The sequence below is a fragment of the Periplaneta americana genome, chromosome 16 (genome assembly GCF_040183065.1).
Source record: "Periplaneta americana isolate PAMFEO1 chromosome 16, P.americana_PAMFEO1_priV1, whole genome shotgun sequence".
Taxonomy (NCBI): Eukaryota; Metazoa; Arthropoda; class Insecta; order Blattodea; family Blattidae; genus Periplaneta; species Periplaneta americana.
Genome location: NC_091132.1, coordinates 183,256,553 through 183,281,682, shown reverse-complemented (window position 1 = coordinate 183,281,682; position 25,130 = coordinate 183,256,553). Strand labels below are relative to the sequence as shown.

General features: G+C 34.5%; 1 protein-coding gene across 5 annotated transcripts in view; it reads left to right on the top strand.

Moving 5' to 3' along the window:
- LOC138692201 (uncharacterized) overlaps positions 1-25,130 on the top strand; it is a 56,330-nt gene that overhangs the window by 6,846 nt on the left and 24,354 nt on the right. For 2 of the 5 annotated variants that reach the window (XM_069815286.1, XM_069815284.1), the window contains exons 2-3: positions 13,294-13,465; positions 19,478-20,063. In XM_069815286.1, the coding sequence (XP_069671387.1) occupies positions 19,505-20,063 (559 nt within the window). In that variant the 5' untranslated portion in view covers positions 13,294-13,465; positions 19,478-19,504. The remainder of the gene's footprint in view (positions 1-13,293; positions 13,466-19,477; positions 20,064-25,130) is intronic. The other 3 variants (XM_069815288.1, XM_069815287.1, XM_069815285.1) reach the window with 2 other exon arrangements.

The window sequence follows — 25,130 nt, the reverse complement described above, 5'->3', positions numbered from 1 at the left end:
TCAAGAAAAATAATTCCTTGAGAGTCGAGACCTGAAATCGAACCCAGAACCTCCAGATGTGGAAGCCAGCATGCTGTCCACCAGACCACAGATGCAGTTAATGTTCTTTTCTAGAAGTATTTTATTGTATGCCATTCATATCTGGGGTAATAGTTCTACCATTTGCAACATTCTTATTTAGGGATATCTTATGCAAAGTTTTACTGTGAGTTGGTAGGAGCGTTCCATGCGGCACAACATGTTGTAGGGCTATATTATGTCATATGCCACAGTTGATTACGTTCTCCCTCTTTTTTTTGTGCGTGTTAAAATTATATTTACAATTAATTTGTATAACCTAGTATAATTTAATATAATTGAGTATTTTCTTACCTCATAATTTAATTTAATTTAATTTACAATAAATAATAGCATAAATTTGGATAATACTGAGCGATTCCCCTTAAGAGATGGATGGGGAAATCTACAGTATGCAGAATATAGATACGAGTAAATTGAGCTAAATGAGAACTTTGAGAATGAGGTGCATGGATAAAAAAATAAATATATAAAATAGGAACTTTGTCGAAAGTAAATATTACCTCTTTAATCATTAGTATTGTAAGCACTGTACGCTAAAAACAGGATATGCAGCCACAAATGTGTTTTTTTTATTGGGAAGGGACTATCAAGAGTGAATTCCTCGTATTTTTTTCCTCTAGTTGCAGAAAGATCAAATGCAATGTTTGGTAAGATGATACAATATGATCACAGTAGTATCACGATTATTCTTGTGATTTGTAGGTTAAGAACATGCAGTTTTGAATACTATGTAGGATGGTTTTGAAAATTTGAAGTAAAAAACATGGTTTTAATAATTAATCTACAGCACATTAAAAACATTATTCACGAAATGGATTTCACTATGGATTGTCCTGAATAATATACATATAAGTTATTCGAGAGTTTGCTGCAGGCATAAACTTTGGATACTCCTAGATTCTAGAAATACTGAATATAATCTAAGCTAACATAGCTTGCTGTCGAGGTTGCATATGTTTTTATTAATTTACTTTTTCCTCTTCCAGAATGAAACTGTAGCCAGCAATTCCCTACTTGAAGTAGTTATTTTTGTTTAATTGCTAATACTTTCGAGGCACAATTTCATTAGTTAAATTTTTAAGGTTCAAAGCATATCATATATTCAGAATATTTAGGGACCTGAATGAAGACAAAAGGCTTTCCCTGGTTTTTACATATAGGAACACAACTAAAATTTGCCATTTTGAGTTGTTTTTAAGAGTATTTAATGTACTAATACACTTCCTAACTCCTTAATGTTCACATATTGGAAAACAAATGCACACGCAAAGTGCGTCCCTCAAAGTGCACGCGTGCTATCTGTGGGTGCTAGTTCAGGATATCCCTATTACAGACACAGGATTTTTTAATCATTCTTAAGTGTAAGCCTTTATTTATTTCTGAAAATATTTAAACTCTAATTTGTGTGTTGTGCAGAAACCACTTTTCCAGTGAACACTTAAAATGTTTAAAATGAAGTACAGTAATTACTTGTCTTAGTCCCACGCCATGGCGTTGTGGTCTAAGGCATCTGCCTAGGACTTGTATTATGGAATGCACACTAGTTTGGGTCTTCATGGGGGAAGAAATTTTCTCATGAAATTTCTGCTAGTGTATGGGACAGGTGCCCCCCTGCATCGTGATGCACTTGGGGAACTACGAAATCCAGTAACTCATTGCCTAGTGTTGCATTTTCGCAATAAGTAACATCTGTGCTTTTCTTTGACTGTTACTAGCACAGACGTAAGACAACATAGAAATTTTACATCTCTGATTACTATAAGCATGGTAATGTATTATTGTGTTAGAATTTGTTTGTTAGTTTTGAAATGGAAGCAGTGGCAAATGGTTCAATATTACCTTTTGTAATCATGGAAGAGAAAGTTAGAGATCATTCCATAAAAGGTAAATTATTAATCAAAATATCGCATTTGTGAACAAAATTTTTATATTGTATTTAGTATTAGTGTACTTTGTCATATACAGAAGTAGCAAAAAAAACGGACCGACCCTTGTAGCTGATTTCAGAGCCTTGTTCACTTCAGAGAACGATAGACTGGTAACTTTCGTGGTTCGAATCCTGCATGGGAAGGAAACTTTTTTTTGTTCCTTATTGAAATTTATTCTCAATACTTTTCGATTGCAGCGATATTTTGCTACTTAATTAACTTATTATTCCCAGAACATGAATTTGCCAGCAATCGAAAAGTATTGGGAATAAATTTGAATAAGGAACAAAAAAAAGTTTCCTTCCCAGGCAGGATTCGAACCACGAAAGTCTTAGTTACCAGTCTATCGTGCTCTGGAGTGAACAAGGCTCTGAAATCAGCTACAAGGGTCGGTCCGGGTTTTTCTGCCACTACTGTACATTACTTCTGGCTATTTATCTATATTTAAGTGCTAAATATTTCGTTCCAAATTTGGATGTTGCTTTTTCGCAACACTAAGCTAATATGACCTTCATTACTGAGGTCCTTCAATTAAAATTTCGTTGTATGAACTGGAACAAATAGTGTTCCTATCCATCCATTATAATATCTTACAGACCTGATAAGCCTTCTCGTATTTCTTGGTGTACTATAACCCCTCTCAATTTAATGTGGGGAACAACTGGATAATACCCACGGCAGAGCAATGTCGATAGTCGACGTTACTCGCTGGCCACTAGTCACCGGGCCGTACCGAGCCGTGTCAAACAAAACACAATCGAAATGGTGGTAGTGAAATTCGCGACTTTATCTATACTAATAATAAATCTGTAAGCGAAATTTTTCTGGTAATTTTCGACTTTCCAAAAATAATTGGTGTTAACATGTATAATTAATCATCCTGAAACCGAAAATCGCTTTTTTGAAATTTTTGTTTGTATGTCTGTCTGTCTGGATGTTTGTACCCTTTTCACGTGATAATGGCTGAACGGATTTCGATGAAAATTGGAACATAAATTAAGTTCGTTGTAACTTAGATTTTAGGCTATATGGAATTCAGAATACTTTATTTAAAAGGGGGGTTATAAGGGGGCCTGAATTAAATAAACCGAAATATCTCGCTTATTATAGACTTTTGTGGAAAATGTTACATAACAAAAGTTTCTTTAAAAATGATTTCCGATAAGTTTTATCCCACGCAAAATTTTGATAGGACTGATATTTAAGTCTGTCTGTCTGTCTGGATGTTTGTTACCTTTTCACGTGATAATGGCTGAACGAATTTCGATGAAAATTGGAATATAAATTAAGTTCGTTTTAACTTAGATTTTAGGCCAAATGGCATTGAAAATACTTTATTTGAAAGGGGGGTTATAAGGGGGCCTGAATTAAATAAATCGAAATATCTCGCTTATTATTGATTTTTGTGATAAATGTTACATAAGTTTCTTTAAACATTATTTCCGATAAGTTTTATTCCAGGAAAAATTTTGATAGGACTGATATTTAAGGATATACAAGAGTTTTAAAATAACAACACAATACATTTTCAACGCTGCCTCAGATTATAGTGTCGTTCCGTAATTCTTATGTACAAAATATAAAATTTTTCAGTAGGAAGAAAAAAGAGATTTATTCATTCCATGGCAGTAATACATAGGAGATCGTGAATTCTTACATTTTCGAAAGAAAGAAATATAATTACATATAGGAGATTGTATTATTTGCTGTATAACTATTTAAGTTATTTAATAGAGCAAAAATCTGAAAATCGATATGTCACAAAGGAGTTATTGCAGGAACGACATCGATGGCTATAATGAAATTAAAACAAATGACTCCGTCTATTTAAGGAAGCCTTGATGTTTATCAATATTAATATACAGAGAATATTAAATTTGTCTGTTTGTATGAAGTAATCTCAGAAGCTAATTTGGATAATTCCTTCACTATTTGAAATTTGTAGTTTCTCTAGATGGATGTAATACTACATATAAGGAATGAGGTAAGATGAAAATAGATCTTTATGCACAGAAAAATTATCTTCGTACACAATCCACTCTATTAATTTGGAGTGATTTATTAAAGATGCAGTCAAGACTAATTTAGAAAAATGTTAAACAGATTATCGTTGCATTAAAAACGGATGTTCTCTGAACCAAATGATCATATTTTAATTATTTGCATGTAATAACAAATAAGAAATATGTTAAAGGAATTGTCATTGCACCAAATGAGTGGTCTCTGGACCAAAATGATGGCATTTTAATTACTTGAATACTATTTAAATTAAGTAACATATTAAACTATTTATCCTTCTATCAAACACGAATGTTCCCTGAGGCAGATGTCCTATTTTAATTATGTAATTACTTTATATTTATTTCTAACAAGTGCAGCGGAGCGCACGGGTATGGCTAGTTCTTAAATCACTCCATTAGTAAAGCGCAAGATTTATGTAGTACAATGGCGGTGTTTTGAATGCATTAAAAGAAAATGCAGATGTAGTAAGATCTTAAAGTAGTTTATCACAACGAAATGAAAAGGAAAAAAAGGTCTGTTTCACGGAATATCATTCAAGTGACGGAAAGTAAATTTCCGGTTAATGTTCACCAAAGCGTTAAGTACGTAATTATGACCGTGTTGCCGTTTTATTTGTGACCTAGGGAAAAATACCTAATCTTTTACGAAAGAAATTTTAGGGGCCATGAAATTATTCACAGCTTTCATTATATTATTGTTTATCAATATTACGACACAAAAACTGTCATAAAGGCCATGGCCGACTAGAACCATTGATACCAAAGAGATAAACCAATTCGACCGTGATGAAACAAAAGAAAATGCGACAGATATTTTAGTTCGAGATAAAATGAACACTTTACAAGACATAGTGAAACATTTCCAGAAGGAAATGACAAAAAGGTACAATTCTTGCCTGTCTGCGCACGCGCGGACTTGGTTAATAAAAACCTGAACTAACCAAACCTAACCTTCGTATATGCAAGGTGTGTAACTGGAGCAAGAAGGGATCTTCTTCATTTGATTTGCAATGTACACGCGAAAATAAATTTAAGTAAGGATCACGCTCCCACTGCATTGGGTGTCCGTGGATGCGCTACAGCAGAACTGTTTCTGTCCCGACCCTCTCATCGAAGCCGCAGTATTTACGCAAATATATCTTGTAGCTAACAGTGGTGCTATCTCTCAGTAAAGTTCAGAATGAAGGAGGTTGAGAGAAAAAATAAATACATTTCTCACACACCAACGTCATGTTTTTATGTTAGCGACATTGTGTATTTAGTTAAATTTGGTGGCAAATGTAATGGCAGGGTTAAAAGCTACCGTGCTAATTCTCCAGTTTATAATGAGAATTTGAATTGGTAGATCTCCAGTCTTCCTTAGCGCTGAAATATTATAAAAATTCTAGTTTTTCAATCAATATGACTTATCTAGTTTTAATATTCATTAACACTTATCAGCACACTGACTACAGTGATTCTTTATTACATTTTCTATTGATATGGATAATGAGCACGATCCTACTTGCAATAGTTACCGAATAAGAGATTGTTAAACATTGGAGAAAAAAACCAGATACCCAATACCAAGCAAAATTTGTTTAAATAACACAATTTTGGAAAGAGTTAATGAGTTTAATTATTTAGGATATAAACTTTTTTTGTTGAAAATTTGGATTTATCAGAGAAGAGTTTTAAAACCTTCATTAGTACAAAAATCAACTCGTACTCTTCTTTACCAAATAATAGCTCGACCAGTCTTATGTTATGGGAGTGAAGCGTGGACTATAAGGACAAAAGATGAAAGCAGACTAACAGCCTGCGAGATGAGATTCATGCGCCGAACAGCTGGCTACACTAAATGGGATCCAAAGAAAAATGAAGATATCCTTCAAGAACTTAATGTGTCATCAATACTGGAGTATATCTCCAGATATCAGTTAAACTGGAAGGAACACGTCTCAAGAATGGTTTCATCCAGGATCCATAAGGCAATAATGAAGTATCGTCCAAATGGGAAATGGTCACTTGGTCGACCTATGAAAAGATGGCAAGAAAATCGCTTTTTCAGGCCGTAACAGTTCTTTTGGGATTAGTACTTGACAGGATGATGATGATGATGATGATGATGATGATGATGATGATGAGAAAAAAACATTTTTTCTAAAAAAAAACACTATTAACTTTCCACAAATAGCCTATATTATAGTTTTTGTTACATACAACATGAGCTATTTGTTCTGAAAATCTCTAAGGCTATTTCATTTTCACCCTGTAACTTATACAGTTGGCTTCCGAAGATTTTGGTTGTGCAGTAGTGTTGCAGTTAAGGTGTTATGTTACAAACCCAGAAGGATGTGGATTCGTTTCTCGATAAATAGTTGATTTTTTTTTTTTAGTGGTTTATTTTGAGACACCTTATCAACATCTACAGTATGGTTATCTAGAGTGTGAATGATATGAAAATAATAATACCAGCGAAAAGAGTCCAGGGACCAGCACCGAAAGTTACCCAGCATTCGCTCTTGTTCCAACCAGAATTTGAACCCGGGTCTGCTCATTTCACGGTCAGGCATGATAACAGTTACTCCAGTTATAAAAATGTGCTAAAAATATAAATAATATATCGTAAATTATCTTTCTATCAACGAAAATAAAACCATAATTATTCCATTCTCATTATCTGAAAAATGTAACAAACCTCCTACATCTATATTAAGTATTAAATTACATAATTCTGATTGTTGTCTTATACAGTGTACATGTCCGATTATTAAAGAGTCCTCTGAAGTTAAGTATTTAGGCATAATTTTCGATAATCATTTAAAATGAAACCAACACAATTACCTTTGTAATAAATTACGTAAAATAATATATTATTTTGTTTTATTGAGGAATTACTTGTCAATAAGTTTATTACGCATAATATATTCAACTTTATTTCAATCGGTAATTATGTATGGAATTATAGGATGGGGTAGCTCATTTAAATCCAATTTTAATCCACTTTATTTATTACAGAAGAAAATAATTAAAATATGTCTTCATAAACCTATTGATTTTCCATCTCAAAAATTGTTTTTAGACTTTAATGTACTTAACATAAGACAAATTTATTATATTGTATTAATAAAATTCATACATAAAAATTGAAATAATTTTGAATTGCATTCTCATAGTTATGAAACAAAAGGTATGAATTCTTTAAGATTGTTTGAACCAAAATGCAACACTGCTACAGTATTTAATCACAGTAGTAATTTAGGTCCAAGAATATATAACAAATTTATATTTAAATATCCTACTCTTGTAAATTCTAATAGTTATGTATGGATTTTATAAAAATTGAAAAATTGTAAATTTAAATTTATATATTCTAATTGCGTAGTAGACACAAGACAAATTGTACTGTATACTTATTAATTTCAATTCAGGAATCCGCCCCTGAGCACGAGTTCTACTCTTTCAGGGGCGAGCTAAAGTTTTTCTGTATATATTGTATTTTATGTTACAATTATTAACAAAATAAATAAATAAAATTAAAAGAAGTTAAGAATATAATTATCTTCAATTAAGAAGTAAGTAGACTGAATAATTATATACGAAATACGAAAAGCCTGAAATCCCATAAGGGCAACGGCCTCTTACAGGAGAGTGTAGAGTGAGCTGAAGGTCTACTACACTTGGGGAGCCAGTCCAAGAGAGCTTACACTATACTTACAAAGTAAACACATAAACAAATTATACTAACTTAACACGAAAAATAATACAGACTAAACACATAAATTATGCAAACTAAACATCCACACAAACATATGCAAACTGAACACATAAATTATAATCCGAACACAACTGTTCACACTAAACACACGATAAAAGAAAAAGAAAAAAATTGCACAAACTGAACACATACATAATCTTAACTCACACACAAACTAAATACCAATTGCACACATAAATTGTACAGCCTAAACACCCATACTATCTAAGAACTATACCAACTACACACGGAGTCAAACTATCCAAACTAAAACACACAAAACCATACAACTGAACACAAAAATTATACTAACTAAATACATGAACTATACCAACGACACACAGAGTCAAACTATCCAAACTAAAACACACAAAACCATACAATTGAACACAAAAATTATACTAATTACCTGAACTATACCAACTACACACGGAGTCAAACTATCCAAACTAAAACACATAAAACCATACAATTGAACACAAAAATTATACTAATTACCTGAACTATACCAACTACACACGGAGTCAAACTATCCAAACTAAAACACATAAAACCATACAATTGAACACAAAAATTATACTAATTACCTGAACTATACCAACTACACACGGAGTCAAACTATCCAAACTAAAACACACAAAACCATACAACTGAACACAAAAATTATACTAACTAAATACATGAACTATACCAGAATAATTATATAGACCTAGCTAAAAAATACATCAAGTCTGTGGTGATGTGTAGCCTCTATTTCCAGAAATAATTAATGCCTATCTGTTACGTCAATGATTTGATTTCCTTAAATTGAAATTCCGAAAACTTACATTTCCTGTGCGGTGATGGAAATATTTTCTCGTCTAGATGATTTGCTATAATGAGCTTATTCTAAATGTTGTTTGTAAAAATCACCTGCATTCAAAAATTTTAAAAGAAAGTTACTCATTAATATAGAAATAGTATATTAAAACATTTTACACTTTTTTTTTTTTAATACTATGCCAGAAATAATATTGATTTGTGAATTGAGGGCTTTGCCGGAAGAAAGGCGGATAGACCTATATGCCCTTCTTTGGGAAAACGGTTTAAAATGTCGTGAATAATTCGCTAATTATAGTAGCGAAATTTTGTTTTGATTGTACTGATCATACCTGCAGGACAGGGCTGCGTGCGTGTATAACATTTTATCACAGTCTAGTATATACAGTCGCGAAGCTCAATACATAGTAAATATGCAAACATTAGGTAGTTGCTCACCACTAGGATCGCTAATATCGTCTCATTACAGGCAATGCAAAATAGTACCGTCACAGTCTATTGTTTCTAGCACCCTCAAAGCTCAAGCTTCGTGACTGTATATAGTAGATTGTGATTTTATTCAGGTGCGTTTTAAAATCTTAGATTGCATGTATCTCAATTCGCCATATTGATGTATAGGGCCTAGGCCCTTTTTTCGGCAAACTCCTCAATTATCTAGTACCTATTGTCAGAAGATAGGATAGAAAGAGTTATTATGGTACCAGAAACTCAAAATACTGTTAGATGCTGCAATAATTAAAATGGATGTTAACAACAACAATAGCATAACTTTTTAACAATATATCGAATCGAATGTGCTATAATTGACATACAGACCAGCCTCATGATCTAGTGGTCAGAGCTTCTGCCTATAGTTCATGAGGTCCCGAGTTCGATTCCCGGTTATAGCACAGGAATTTTTCTTTAAAGGGAATTATTCCTGTGTTCGTCCATGGTCTGAAATTTAGGTTAAGTTTAGATTTAAGACCTCTCCTGGCACCACATAATCATAATCATCCTATCACATCATCGGGGTAATGTAACTCCGCCTTCCAGGCGCCTCAACCTCAGGAGTGGGTTATAACTAAGCCGATTCCAGGAGTGAAGACCAGAAATGTCGAAAAGACAACCTGGGGCCTGTTTCTCAAAACTCACGGACTAGTAATACTAGTCTGTACAGTAGTAATATTAGTTTAATTTACAAGTCTGTGTTTCTAGAAACTACAAGGGTAAAGTAGTAGTTACCAGTTCACAGACTAGTAATATTGGTCCATTTCACCAGTTCAAAAGTGATTCTGTTTCTCAAAATGCTAATCTAGTTGATTATACTAGTATTTAACAGGAATATTCCTACAAGACTCTAAAGACTGGTGATTTCTATATTATCAGTTACCAGTGGCAATCTTTCTCAGATAATCAAAACAAAATATTGTAGTTATTTTTTTAATAAATGTGGTTTAGTGATTTCGATTGAAGTAGTAAAGAAGTTGTTGTGAGAAGAGCTAAAACTATATCGAGAAAGAACAATTATTATTCCTTTACGGGAGCATTGTTTAAATATAATGAACGGTTTAAATAAAGTGCTGAAAAGCTTGGAGAGTTGTTAAATATAGTGGGACCTGCCATAACAAGACAAACAAATAGAAGTCATGCATTATCAGCAAAGCTTCAAATACAAATTGCTCTACAAATCGGGATGTTGATTATTTTCCAATGCCATCTGGTTTTTCTGCCCTAGACCAGCAACACATGCAGATTTTTTTCCTAATAATCTAATACCAATTCATCAACTGCAGTAATTTTTGCTGGCTTTCCTCCTCCACTGCCAGTCCTTCTGACATTGTCAACTTTAGCCTACAAATTAAATACAAAACGACACTAATTTATGAATAGATCAAACGTAAAACTGAAAAAAAGAAATAGCGATTTTTTCAAGTCATAAGTGGCATTCATGTCGCCAGTAGACTCACTTGCTACATAATGTGTTCATATTATGATACTGTGAACTTGAATTGGTACTCGTCAAAGTTGCTTTCTTAATGTTGGGCCAAAGTGTCCCTAACGTATGGATAATCTTTGTTCTGAAGTATCAGTTCCATAGCCTCACTTATTACAAATTTTTTTGTCCAGTCGTTTACTTTATCATTTTTGTTATTATGCTTGAAAACGCACCGAATGATATATCCTTTGAGTCATTAATCATATTGAGTATAGTTAATTTGCTTTCAATTGATGGAATTTCAAGAGAAGAGAGAAGTAAGAACCAAAACACAAACAACTTAGCCTCCTAACCTCAAATAACAATACCTACCAATGGCTATAAACAAATGAACTCAATCAGCTGACTAGTGAAAGAGATCATGTGACTAGTGAAAAATTGTCACAAGTTACTAGACTAGTTTGAGAAACAGAATCTACTAGAGCTGGTGAAATATACTCTGGTAACTAGTATCTGGTGAACTACTAGACTAGTATTTTTGAGAAACAGGCCCCTGGTGGCATTGATTCAAAAAATAATTGACATAAATTGTACTTTCTATAAGGATGCGAATTCCACCATCAATAAAGAACATCGGCTGAAATTTCCAGTGATTAAGAACATTGATGCTGACATACCATCTACAGTAGCTTAAAAATTATTACTGGGACGCCCAAAGCAGAATGGAGGAAATCCAAGTTCCATAAGTGCTGGCAACAACATACAGTAGAACTTGGTTATAACGACATCCAAGGGTCCTTGAAAATTATGTTGTTATAAACGAGTGTCGTAGTAACCGAGATTCATATTATCAGTCTAATGAGGTGGAAAATGAAAAATAATAAACATAATTAGGCTTATTTTAGATTTATGTATTCACTTTTAAGCATACCATGAACACAATAAAATACATGTACAATTATAAATACAGTATTCTGTGTTAAAACAGTTTGTTCATTACTCACCAAACTTATTTACTGAGGAGTGAAGTAATCAGTCATTTTACTCTGTTGTCTCCGACTTGCCCAATGTACACTTTCTAAATTAAATTTTATGTTCATTATTTCAGTTGCAATTTCACTGCTCCTTCTCCTAGCTTCATACTCCCTCCTTTAGCTTCATAGAAATGTTTTGCAATTCATTGCATTATTGTGAAACAGAAATAAAATATAATAAATGTAATTACTGTAATTTTGCAACTCTTCACATTCATAATTTTTATCTTAGTTTTATATTTTATTATTTTTATCACTTTTAAATCATGTCATTTTATTATCTCATATGTGAAGACTTGCATTTACATATATATGTAAATCAATATTTTTTGTAATCTATACGTGTATTTTAAGTAAGTGACAATCAAGGCAGTCATATAGAATGTCAATGTGTATCACAGCAATGTTGGTTTTTAATATGTCTCATTTTGCATGCCACTAAATATGTTTTGTATTTGTAGATATTATGTAGAGAGCACTGATATTGCTGAAATGTACTTCGTATCTGATGATGTTGGCGTAGACCAACGAAAATGTTCATACGTCTTTAAATATGTAATGTAAAGGTGTAGCACCTTAAACATATGCTGTGAAGTCAGTGACTGAAATAAATACTTTTAAGATTCATAGAAATGTTCACAATTCTAATGGCTTCTAAAGTGTCACTCACTTCTTTTAGTGGCCATACTGCGTTAAAATGCGTGCACTTAGTAAAACCTTCCTGTCGAAACTGCAGGTACCATTAATACCGCATGAATTCGGGCAGGTTACAATTGGATGGGGAATCTGCCTGCATTCCAGAGGTCTATGATAGAAGAGAACAATAAAGGATTTGCCAGATTTCAGCAAAATATTGTATTCCAAACTGAGGTTGAAAATGACGTTATATGCGAGGTAGACGCATATACGTTTGTCGTATTAAACAAGGTAGAAAAGCATATGTCTTATGGGGAATTAGTTGGGACCACAGAATATTTGACGTTATAGGCGAGGTGTCACACAAAACGAGGTCGCTATAACCAAGTTCTACTGTAATTGACACACATACTTACTTACTAACTTACAAATGGCTTTTAAGGAACCTGGAGGTTCATTGCCGCCCTCACATAAGCCATTGGTCCTTATCCTGAGCAAGAGTAATCCAGTCTCTATCATCATATCCCACCTCCCTCAAATCCATTTTAATATTATCCTTCCATCTACGTCTTGGCCTTCCCAAAGGTCTTTTTCCCTCTGGTCTCCCAACTAACACTCTATATGCATTTCTGCTACATGCCCTGCCCATCTCAAACGTCTGGATTTAATGTTCAGGTGAAGAATACAGTGCGTGCAGTTCTGTGTTGTGTAACTTTCTCCATTCTCCTGTAACTTCATTCCTCTTAGCCCCAAATACTTTCCTAAGAACCTTATTCTCAAACACCCTTAATCTCTGTTACTCTCTCAAAGTGAGAGTCCAAGTTTCATATAATTGACACACATACTTAAAAAACCAAAAACCTTAATATATCAACGAGAAATTTCCCCCACTCTATATTTTTATCAATTCCAACACTAACATAACACACATTCATAATCTTGATTTGCTTCTTGGACCAGTACGATGATCGATTCGAACTTGTTTTTCTCCCCCCACCCACCTTCCCAGAGTTAAGTTATCTCCAGTTATTTTCAAGATTCTAACTTTTTCCCAAAGAAAATCGAAATGTCTAAAAAAAAAAAAAAATTAATTTTCCTATTTTGTTTCTTTTTACAGAAAGGAAATCGAAAATAAAATATTACTTGAAGCAATAATCCAAGCTGAAAAATGGCACATGAAACATTTCTCTACTTAGGCCTATAGCAAGATAAAAAAAAGACTCAAATACACTTAAGACTTCAGCAATAGTAACTACAAACTAGATAGTTGGTGCATCATCAGAACAACAGTAAGTTATAATTTAGTATAGCATGTATAAAATGAGTGAGCATGCAGAAAATTAAATTAGTCACAAAAAAAAAAAAAGAACAAAGTGGAACAATATCATTATACTGAGCAATCCATATTTATGTCCAACTTTTTATTAGCCTGTAGTAGCAAAATCAATCAGGTGACATGATCCATTCCACCGCTAAAATGTACCGTGTTCCATACTATTAAAAGCACAAAAGAAGCTGTCATTTTATTTTACTTTATTATGTTCTCAGTATGGGTCGAAAATTTAATGTAATCGGAAAAATGTAGTGTAAATCTTAAAACATTAACCAATTCTACAAGACTATCTGTATACGATCGAACACGAATTGCTGCTTGAATGGAGGTGTGGCAGTCCCCAGTTATGGTGCAGAGATGGTGGACAATGGTGAAAGGAAGAAATGCGACGCTGGACTACAAGACCATCAAGAGACTTCACGCCAACTTGATTCGCACTGGCTCAGTTACGCAACAGAAGGGTACTGGCCAACCAAAAACAGTGATCACAGAGGAGGCCAAAGCAGCTGCTACTGAGGTCTTCCAGAGAAATCCTAAGAAATCCATTCGACAGTACCTGGTGTATCCTGTGGGTCCATGCCAGTGGCGTAGCATGAAATTTTGACCAGGGGAAGCTAACTCAAGTTGTCTTTCATGCAATATGAGAAAATGTATTACAAAAATACAGTCTTAAAATAAATAGTAGTAAATTTCAAGTCAGCACTCGAAGATTGGTTGGAACATAATAAGTAACACCAATAAGGCATGACCTCAAATGAGACGTAATAAAATACGATTTTACGGTTTACACATATCTCTAACAAATAGACACATATACGTATAACATTAGCTCACTCCCTGTCATACTTAGAGAAATCACAATATTAGTATCATTACGTAAGTATGCGTCTGTCTTTTGGTTGTGTTCTTCATTGACTGCAAGGGAGTCGGTCATTTGTTTTTTTAAATCACACTTTTGTTCGTAAGTCAGTCTTGATAATACAATTGTCCTAAAAAATTCAAGTAAATTAGTATCAGGAACTGTTATTTCACTCATTATTTATTAAATCAGCCACAATGCACACTAACACTTCAACTGAACACAACTGACGAATAGGGATAACTCGGAAACTACTTATTTTAAATGTTAAAGCTAGCTTCTTTTCGAGCCTTGCGACTAGGGTAGTTTAAAAGGGATGGAAAATCTGCGGAGTGGATTACACAGAAGAAACCGGTCTGCTTGGAAGCTGGTGTGTGCAGGCTTCTTCTTTACTGCTGCATCACAAATAATCCTGAGCTGCCGCATCACAATATTTAACGCGTAAATATAAATTCTATTAAAATTAATAAATGATTTTCTCCATAAACTGCAGGTTTATTATGAAATTATTATTAACTGGGGAAGCTAAGCTTTTCAGCTTACATTGACGCTACGCCACTGGTCCATGCAGCGGTTGCTAAAGGAAATGAATTGGCGGCCATGGAAGCCACACTTTGTGCAAGCTCTGTCATGTGAGGACTGTGATATCAGAATGGAGTTTGCGGAGTCTCTACTAGCATGGATTCAAGAGGACCCTAACCTTTTGCGACACATTCTATGATCAGACGAGAGGAGTGTGGCCGGGTGCCAAATGAAATGCTTGAGAGAGCAGTATGGAACGTTCAGCCACATCTGGAAAAATGTGCAGCAAATGCTGGTGCTTACATCGAATTTTAATATTGGTGGAATTTTAGGCAATCCTAATGACTGGACTATTAGTTCATGCTACTTTGATCCTGTCATGTTAATTCATTTAATTGTGATAAATGAATAAAAAGTTGGACATAAATATGGGTCGCCCTGTAGTAAAGACAGCAGAAACTATAAAACAGCCATTCACAGATGTGAAATATACACAATTTCAGAAGTTAATTTTTAAAAACGAAAATAGATTTTTTGGATGTATCAATATGTTACAATATCTATTGCAATTTTTGTAATTGCCTAATGACTGAAATGGAAACTATTAAACTATCACCTCGTCACCTTGCGGTCTTTCATAGACTCATGTGAATTTTCATTATTATTTGCTTTGAAAATTTTCGTTTTATCGTCATTTTTGTGCTGTGGCGGATGTGACAAAAATGTAACTCACACCAACACTTCACTTTATATTAGCTTAAAAATCTGTTAATCCTTTTGAATAATTGTACCTTAAAAATTCTTTGCTGGTATCTATCTGTGTTGATAAGTTACATGACTGCTTATTTAATTAAAAATAATAATGTTATTTTCTGTAACGGATGTAGGGTTGCCAACTCTCCCATATTTCCCGGGATCTCCCGTATTTGGCCCCTTTTTTAACAGTCTCCCGGCTCCTGTATTTGACTGCTCTTAGAATGATTTTCTCCCTTATTCTTATGTCATGCAAAGAGCTTTGTTTCAAACTTTTAATTTTACCGCTCTATTATATTAATTTGAAATACAATGTAAAGAATGCAGAAGGAATGGTTTCTGAAGATATCTATTATCCTTGGTTGTTGTTCTAGGCATGCATTAAAATGTGCAGTGTCTATAAAAGGTAATGCTAACCAGAAATGGATGTTAGTGTTTACCCATTTAAAATCAAATAATGTCAATGTTCCAAATTCGACCAAATTAGTAGGTTTTGTTCTAAGCAAATGCGTCAGTAATGCGCATACAGAGAGAGTATTTTCTCTCATGAACAATAAATGGGCAGATATTCGAAATAGAAGCAGTACAAATCTCATAAAAGATGAAATACAAATTGCAGTCAACTTCAAATATTCCTACAGAGAATTTTTACAATTTATAAAATATGATGTACAACTTCTTCATGAAGCCAAATCTGTAACAAAATACAATGAGATTTGACTTTGTTAAAATATGGGTTTTCTTTAATAAATCTAGCGTCATTACCTGTTGATTTCTTGTATAACATTTTGTCACTCACTTAATCTTCCATATTCTTTCTTTAAATATTTGGCATCCCTAAACGGATGTGACATGGATTTGTAATACTATGTATTATTACCTTATTTTCACAGCAGGTTAAATAATTTTATTTTTTTTAGTATGAGATATATATTATAAAATAATGTCTGAAAAAACTGTTCAGTGAGAAATTAAAAAATAGAGACTTTTTTTGTTATTAGGGGATGATTTCACCAACACCAATAATTATTTTATCCAAAATTTTGGTTCGAAAAATACGATAACACTTCTTTTGTATTTCACCAACATAATTATCTTAGTTTTGCGACATTTTCTCAGTTTATATTTTATCTAGGTGGAAGATTGACAGTAAAATTGGATTATCCAAGATAACTAGCATAAAAGAAAAAGGCGCATAGGCGATTGGAACACCTGATAAACATGAGGGAAATGGTAGTAATGATCAGAAGAAAATGCTCTAGGTAGAGAAAAAAACATGCTACTATTTTTATGGCTAAGATGACAGATTTCAACACACGTTTCAGGTTATCTAAAGTTTCAACTCTGTCAGTGCTGTCAATGATAGAGCATGAACAGGAAAGTCGACAACTCCTTTCATATGAATGGAACCTTCCGCCAGCAAAACTGCTGTATTATTAGCTACTACTATTTCACTGTTCCTCTAATAAAATGCTAATGAGATCCACTATTTCTCAAGGATAGGATTAGTCTTCACAATTTTATTCTAGCCTCGACTCCATCCTGATCTCTGCCTATGCTTTTCTGAGAGCCTTCTTAAGATTTTCCCATATACTTCTTAAGTTCGAAGAATCATGAAAACTAAACTTCATTACACTACATCAAGAAAATCATATTCATTTGTTTTTACTGAGCTAGACTTGTTAATAAGGCTGCCGGGTAGCTCAGTTGGTAGAGCAGCTGGCTATGGACTGGTAGGTCTGGGGTTCGATCCCGAGTGGTGACGGGATTTTTCTCGTTGCCAAACTTTCAGAACGGCCCCAAGGTTCACTCAGCCTCCTATAAAATTGAGTACCGGGTCTTTCCCGGGGGTCAGAGCGTGGTGCCGACCACACCATCTCATTCTAGTGCCGAGGTCATGGAAAGCAAGGGGCTCTACCTCCATGCCCCCCAAGTGCCTTCATGGCATGTGATGGATATACCTTTACCTTTACCTTTTTAGACTTGTTAATATGATTGGTATTTTTAAGACATAAAAGAATTAATAAAAAATAATTAAAAATCTTGGGAGTGATTTTTTAAAAAAAAAAAGCAGTTTGGTACAAATTGCAAAATGAATATTTTGAAAATATACAATTCCAAAAACTTATATTAATTATACTTTAACTGATTGCATCGTTATATTTCAATTAATTAGCTTCGTTGTTATTCTATATTTTAATTCACATTCTTAATTCATATTTTAACTGATTGCAATGTTGTAACTTTATATTTTGAATTTGCTTCATTGAATTTATATGTTACCTATTATTATACTTCTCTGAAATGTTTTACCTCCACATATTCATGTATTTTAATTTCAGAACTCCTTTGGTTTGCATTATTGTAAACTGATTATCTGTGTCAGAATAAATAAAATAAATGTAGGCAAATATTTTTTTCTTTTAGATCAAAGAATAACAGTAGAAGACAGTACCTACCAGTAAGAATATAAAAATAATTTCATCAAAACAGGGCTTAAGGATATTGAGAATAAAATGTATAAAAACATAAATTTTTAAGGGCAGAAGGTGAATGTAACCCCTTAAATGGGTATGCTTTTCACTAGTAAACTAAAAATATGCATTTACATAATAATCCGAGTTCTAGTCATAAAGTATAGTAACGTTTCTAATCTATACTAGTGGCTTGTGCAGCAAATGCTGCAAACTAAGTTCTTTAGACGTTCAAATAAAAATTTTTCAGATTTATTTTCAATGAAAAATACTAGATATTTTGAAAGTTATTTGCTTCCATAATAATAAAACATACTCCCTCTGAATGTTTTTTTTTTATGTCAAATACTTTTTCTTGAACCTATCCACCTTTAGGGTTTGAGTTTCAACGCGAAAACGCAAGTAAAAATGTCAGGAATATCAGTGGGTTTTTCATGTGGAAGTAAAGCAATAGCTATTTCAGGTCATTGTGGATTGTAGGTGAAAGTTAAAGGAAGTCAGGTTTGCTATGCTTTCGTACAATAGACATAGCATCTTGGTATAGCTGCTGAATGTAGAGCTTGAAATGTAAGAGTAAAATCATTTTATCCTGCTAAGAGATCTTGCTGAAATGATCAGGAGACTACAAAATTTTCTAGGCCTCTTATTTTATCAGTACCGGTAAGAAATATCGTCTTTCCTTAGAAATTGTAATTTTTGCGCTCTCTCGAGCCAATACTGAATCTACACCACATCATCATTAAATATATGAAAAAGATCCAACCCCATTTGATTAATAACTATAAAAATATTTGATTTTTAATAACAATATTATTATCTTACGCAAGTTTTGTAGTTTATGTATTAACATCATGGCATTAACTATAATAATAATTAATTTCTAATGGTAATAATGTCATCAAACCACCTCAAGTTTTGTAGATTTTAATATCCAATACATAGGTGTACTCAGAAAATTACACATCGCAGAATCAGACCTGTAAATTATTTTTAGTAAGTCTTGAAGCTTTTAATAACCAATTGAATTTGAACTCTAAATATGTCAGCAATCCTGCAAGTCATGGCCTTCGTGTAATAGCCTATTGTTTATTGTAGTGTGTGTTTTGTTTTATTTTGAAATGCAATTAGTTCTCAAAACTGACAAAAGATGAATTTTGAAAAATAGGAAAGTTATGTAGAAAAACTGACTTTCACTGACAACTACTATTTTTCTGGAAAACTTTGGATTCCAAGCTTCAACATGAGGGGTCATTTATTAAAATCCGTTCAGCCATTGTCCCGTAATTTCCATTACAATTTCAAATTATATATATAGATATCTTCATTAATGTAATCTCAGAACATTGAATGCTGATTTCAGATCTGACGGGGGACAGAAAACTGAACAATGTACAAGAAAATGAGCATTGTGACACAAAATGCTCAAACAACTGTATACATCCCGGCAGTACGATCCTACAAAGAGGTAGACGTGCATATCGACACAAACGTGACCGTTTCACGTGCCAAGTTGTTCAGCAACTTCAGTATCGTCGCATATGTTCTCAGCACCCTGCTATTGGTGGTGGCGTTACGCCAGCAGAGCTTACGACTATGTCTCCTGGAACAAGAGCTCTTGTCCATGGGCCAGCATGTCAATACGCTTACGAGACAGTCCAACATCCTGGCCCAACGTGTGCTGGTGCTGCAAGACAGACTCAGACGCCATACTTTTTCCAGCCAACCTGTGCCAGCTAGCGATGTACCTGTTCACACAAGTGCTACACTACAGGATAACAGTGACAGTACAGTACCTGATTTGGACGTTCCATATTCAGCAAATGAGACTTTGAGCCAAATAGATGAGGGCGTTAGACTGGACCGAACAAAACGCTCCAACAGGCGAGGTAATCAGAAGTCGTCTCGTGGACAACGAGGTCACCTGCACAAGAGAAACAAGATTCGTGGTATAATCACATTGTTGGGCTACGTTTGTGTCGCTTGACTTGCCTGCATCTCTGTTTTGCAATCGTTTGTCTTGTGATGTCTTGGGGAGGCAGTTTCCATTGCTCTGGCGAGATCATGGGCTATTGTGAAGGACGTGTCATCTAAATATTTGCTGGTTATTATATCACTGTGCTGTTCGCCTCCTGTTACCAACTTTACAAAGCAATATTCTACTATATCTTTCACCAAGGTTAGGTAAGTTTTCGTCTAAAACACTATTCAGACTTCCAATTCGTCACCTGTTTCACGGTTTTTTTAGGTTAGGCTAGGTTAGGTTAGTTTTCGTCTAAAACACTATTCAGACTTTCAATTCGTCACCTGTTTCACGGTTCTTTTAGGTTAGGCTAGGTTAGGTTAGTTTTCGTCTAAAACACTATTCAGACTTTCAATTCGTCACCTGTTTCACGGTTCTTTTAGGTTAGGCTAGGTTAGGTTAGTTTTCGTCTAAAACACTATTCAGACTTCCAATTCGTCACCTGTTTCACGGTTTTTTTAGGTTAGGCTAGGTTAGGTTAGTTTTCGTCTAAAACACTATTCAGACTTTCAATTCGTCACCTGTTTCACGGTTCTTTTAGGTTAGGCTAGGTTAGGTTAGTTTTCGTCTAAAACACTATTCAGACTTTCAATTCGTCACCTGTTTCACCGTTTTTCTAGGTTAGGTTAGGTAAGTTCTCGTCTAAAACACTATTCAGACTTCCAATTCGTCACCTCTTTCACGGTTTGTTAGGTTAGGTTATTTTTCGTCTAAAACACTATTCAGACTTCCAATTCGTCACCTTTTTCACGGTTTTAGGTTAGGTTAGTTTTCGTCTAAAACACTATTCAGACTTCCAATTCGTCACCTGTTTCACGGTTTTTTTAGGTTAGGCTAGGTTAGGTTAGTTTTCGTCTAAAACACTATTCAGACTTTCAATTCGTCACCTGTTTCACGGTTCTTTTAGGTTAGGCTAGGTTAGGTTAGTTTTCGTCTAAAACACTATTCAGACTTTCAATTCGTCACCTGTTTCACGGTTTGTTAGGTTAGGTTATTTTTCGTCTAAAACACTATTCAGACTTCCAATTCGTCACCTTTTTCACGGTTTTAGGTTAGGTAAGTTCTCGTCTAAAACACTATTCAGACTTCCAATTCGTCACCTTTTTCACGGTTTTAGGTTAGGTTAGTTTTCGTCTAAAACACTATTCAGACTTTCAATTCGTCACCTGTTTCACGGTTTGTTAGGTTAGGTTATTTTTCGTCTAAAACACTATTCAGACTTCCAATTCGTCACCTTTTTCACGGTTTTAGGTTAGGTAAGTTCTCGTCTAAAACACTATTCAGACTTCCAATTCGTCACCTCTTTCACGGTTTGTTAGGTTAGGTTATTTTTCGTCTAAAACACTATTCAGACTTCCAATTCGTCACCTTTTTCACGGTTTTAGGTTAGGTTAGTTTTCGTCTAAAACACTATTCAGACTTTCAATTCGTCACCTGTTTCACGGTTTTTTTAGGTTACCGGTCAGTTTTCGTCTAAAACACTACTGATACTTCCAATTCGTCACCTGTTTCACGCTTTTTTTAGGTTAGGTTAGTTCGTCTAAAACATTATTCAGACTTTCAATTCGTCACCTGTTTCACGGATTTTTAGGTTATCTGCATCACCAGGTTTTATGCAATATTTCAACATTTTCCTGTAAATTCATCAATACAATTTCATTATTTTTACAATCCTCATTCTTCAATGATTATTAGAAGAGAAAAATTCGCTCTGGCGCTGGGAATCGAACCTGGGGCCTTGGTTCTACGTATCAAATGCTCTAACCACTGAGCTACGCCAAAGTTCAATCCACAGAACCAGATCGAATCCCCTCAAGTGTTTTTCCCTTTGTGGCCTGATCCGGTTCTGTGGATTGAACTTTGGCGTAGTTCAGTAATTAGAGCACTTGGTATGTAGAACCAAAGATCGGGGTTCGATCCCCAGCGCTGGAGCGAATTTTTCTCTTCTAATAATCATTGTTACCAAAACAGGTATGTTCTGTAGGACCAAAAATTAATCTTTACGTAGCTCATTCTTCAAACTTAATATTCATAAAAAATAGCACTTTGACAATTTTTTTTCTCAAAATCGCGAATTACACGTCCTTCAGAATGTCCATATTATGATATAGCCTATTTATTGACATCAGTTCATCAACGGTAGTGACTCTTCACTTCCTGTATTCGGTACCACAGTATATATTTTCCTGCAAAGTCTCTCCTTATATTAAGCAATTTTTATCTTATTGATTTTGCTAAGTTTTATAATTGTACTGACATTATCACTCGCCTCTTATCCTTAACAGTGGATGAACTAATTACTGTTCAAATAGCTACCATTTGATGAAACTAGCGCTGAGGTAGTTCTGGTGAATTTGGAAATGAAAGTCGTTGAATTTACAAGAGCTTTTTTGTAGAGATGCAGCTGATTGACTGTATATGCAAGGATAACAAAAGCCTAGACTTTCCTATAGCACGCAGCACTGAAACTTCCAACTTGCATTTCTTCTAAGTTCTATAGTGTGGAGATCTGTAACAGGTTAGATTAGTTTGTGCTTCTCGTATACTTTGCATATTCGAATCTATGACAGGTTAGGTTAGTTCAGGTTTTTTGGCATCCCTTTCATATACGAATCTGCTACAGGTTAGGTTAGGTTTGTTAAAGGCTTTTGGTATGCCTTGCTTATACTAAGTGAAGTGAAATGTGTCTTTCGCGTTCATGTTTAACCGTTCTACCTCTTCATTTTACGTGTTTAATCAGTTTTAGGTTACCTATACGTTCCGGAAAATAAAATGTATGCATGTCTGAAACATGAGTACGGTATGCGAAACTTGACACTCAGTACGAGTCTATTTGGCAATTTCTAAATTGATAAGGTGAGTTCCTGCAAACATTATTTTCTAACTAAATCACTGCTTACACCGATTAATTCTTTCCAATTTTTAGCTATTTTCTAATAGCCTATATTTTCAAGTCAACTTACGTCCTATATGAATTCGTCACATTCCAAACTACCTTCCCTCTGAAAATTAGACCACTTTTCCACTTATTTCGTAAAAAAAAGGAACCTTCAGTATCGCGTGCTATAGAAAGTCCAAAACATAAACTATTCAAACCTAACCTGTCACAGATTCGTATGTGCAAGGTGTATAAGTGGAGTATGAATGGAACTACTTCGGCGATAGTTTAGGGTTTAATATAATATACACTCAGTTTAATTTATCAGTTAAAAACACGATAATACTGCGGGACGTAAGGAGACTGATGATTCAATCAACTAGGCCTACCTTTATCAGCATCTTCACAGTTCTTTTCGTCACCATAGTTTCTATCAGCACTTATAAATTTTAGCTACTTATACACACACAACTCATAATCGAATTAAACATTAAATTATGCACTCGTAAAATTATTAAAGACATCCAACATACATTTACGGCATGTTATGAACTTGAAATGACACATTGTTGGCGCGATTAGCACAAATCAGTGTGGCCATATTTTGAAGCACGACTTTTCGTACCAGCGAGGAAAAATTCTCGTATTTTAATTTTTCCTTGCCATTGTCACTCAGTTAATGTAAAATTAATACACCAATAATAATTTTGTTGCCAACTGCATACTGCATTACAATTTCACTATGAAAACCACATTTGTGCAGTATTGACATTTAACAATTCAGACCTCTCTTCGACTGGGACAACGAATTAATTACCTACTTAACCGATTTTAAAAAAAAATGTGTCCGTCGATGCTTACATTGGCTAATTTATTGTAAATTTAACTTCAGTCACCAATCAAATTGCTGTGATTTGAAATACCTATTGCTGTTCTTGCCGGGTGTATTTTAAATTTCATTTGAATATAATGTTCGTTTCGTGTTCTGCAAAATCTTTAGACCTCTTTTTTGCGTCCATTATTAAAAGCTCTGGCCGTATTCCATTCAATATTTTTAAATATCTGTTATAAAAAGTAACATTTGATTTCAGGAAATCTCCATGATTGTGTGTCGCGTCTATAAAGGAATTAGGATAAATAAATACAACTTAGGCCACCGACGTAGCTCAGTCGACTAAGGCTCTCGCATGCCGATCCGGAGTTGCCCTCGGGCGTGGGTTCGATTCCCGCTTGGGGTGATTACCTGGTTGGGTTTGTTCCGAGGTTTTCCTCAACCATAAGGCGAATGTCAGGTAATCTATGGCGAATTCTCGGCCTTATCTCGCTATCATAATCCCATCAACGCTAAAAGACCTAGTAGTTGGTACAGGGTCGTTAAATAACTAAGTTAAAAATAGTTAATTTTTTTTAAAGTATTTATACACGCTTTTAACATTTGTGGTCATATGGTCATATCGCGTGTACACGATCTTTGGGTAGCCGTATATCAGTAGGCCGTTTTTACTATTTATATATTATTTTAATGTACCGAAGTATATATGAAGTTTCCATGCAGATATTCTGCGTCCACTACTCTTTCATCGTACGATGACGCAGAATATCTGTATGGAAATTTAATATGCACTTCGGTACATTAAAATAATATATATGATATGCGTAAGTCACTTTGTGGTTTAAGACGGCGCTTATTCCGTCGGATCCCGGCCAACTAGTCACTCATAACGAGTGCACCTCCGCACATGTGTGGACATTGTCCTACGTTCATAGACATCTATGACGTAGTGCAGAGGGCAGGCCACTAGAGGGAACCCAAGAGGTGGAACTTAAAGTGAGACGATTCGATCCGGCACCGGGATGGGAATCCGGTGTGGCTTAGTGGATAAAGCATCAGCACATAGAGCTGAAAACCCGGGTTCAAATCCCAGTGCCGGAGAGAATTTTTCTCCGTTCCACTACTCTTTTATCGTACGTTTTTACTATTGTTGAGTTCCTATTTTTATTGTCGTGTGATACAGATGGCATGTATTCACGTACTAAATGATTTTAGACTTTGATTGATGCTTAATTGGTGACTGAGGCGATGATGAATCATGATTTATGGCAGTGGTCGTCAGC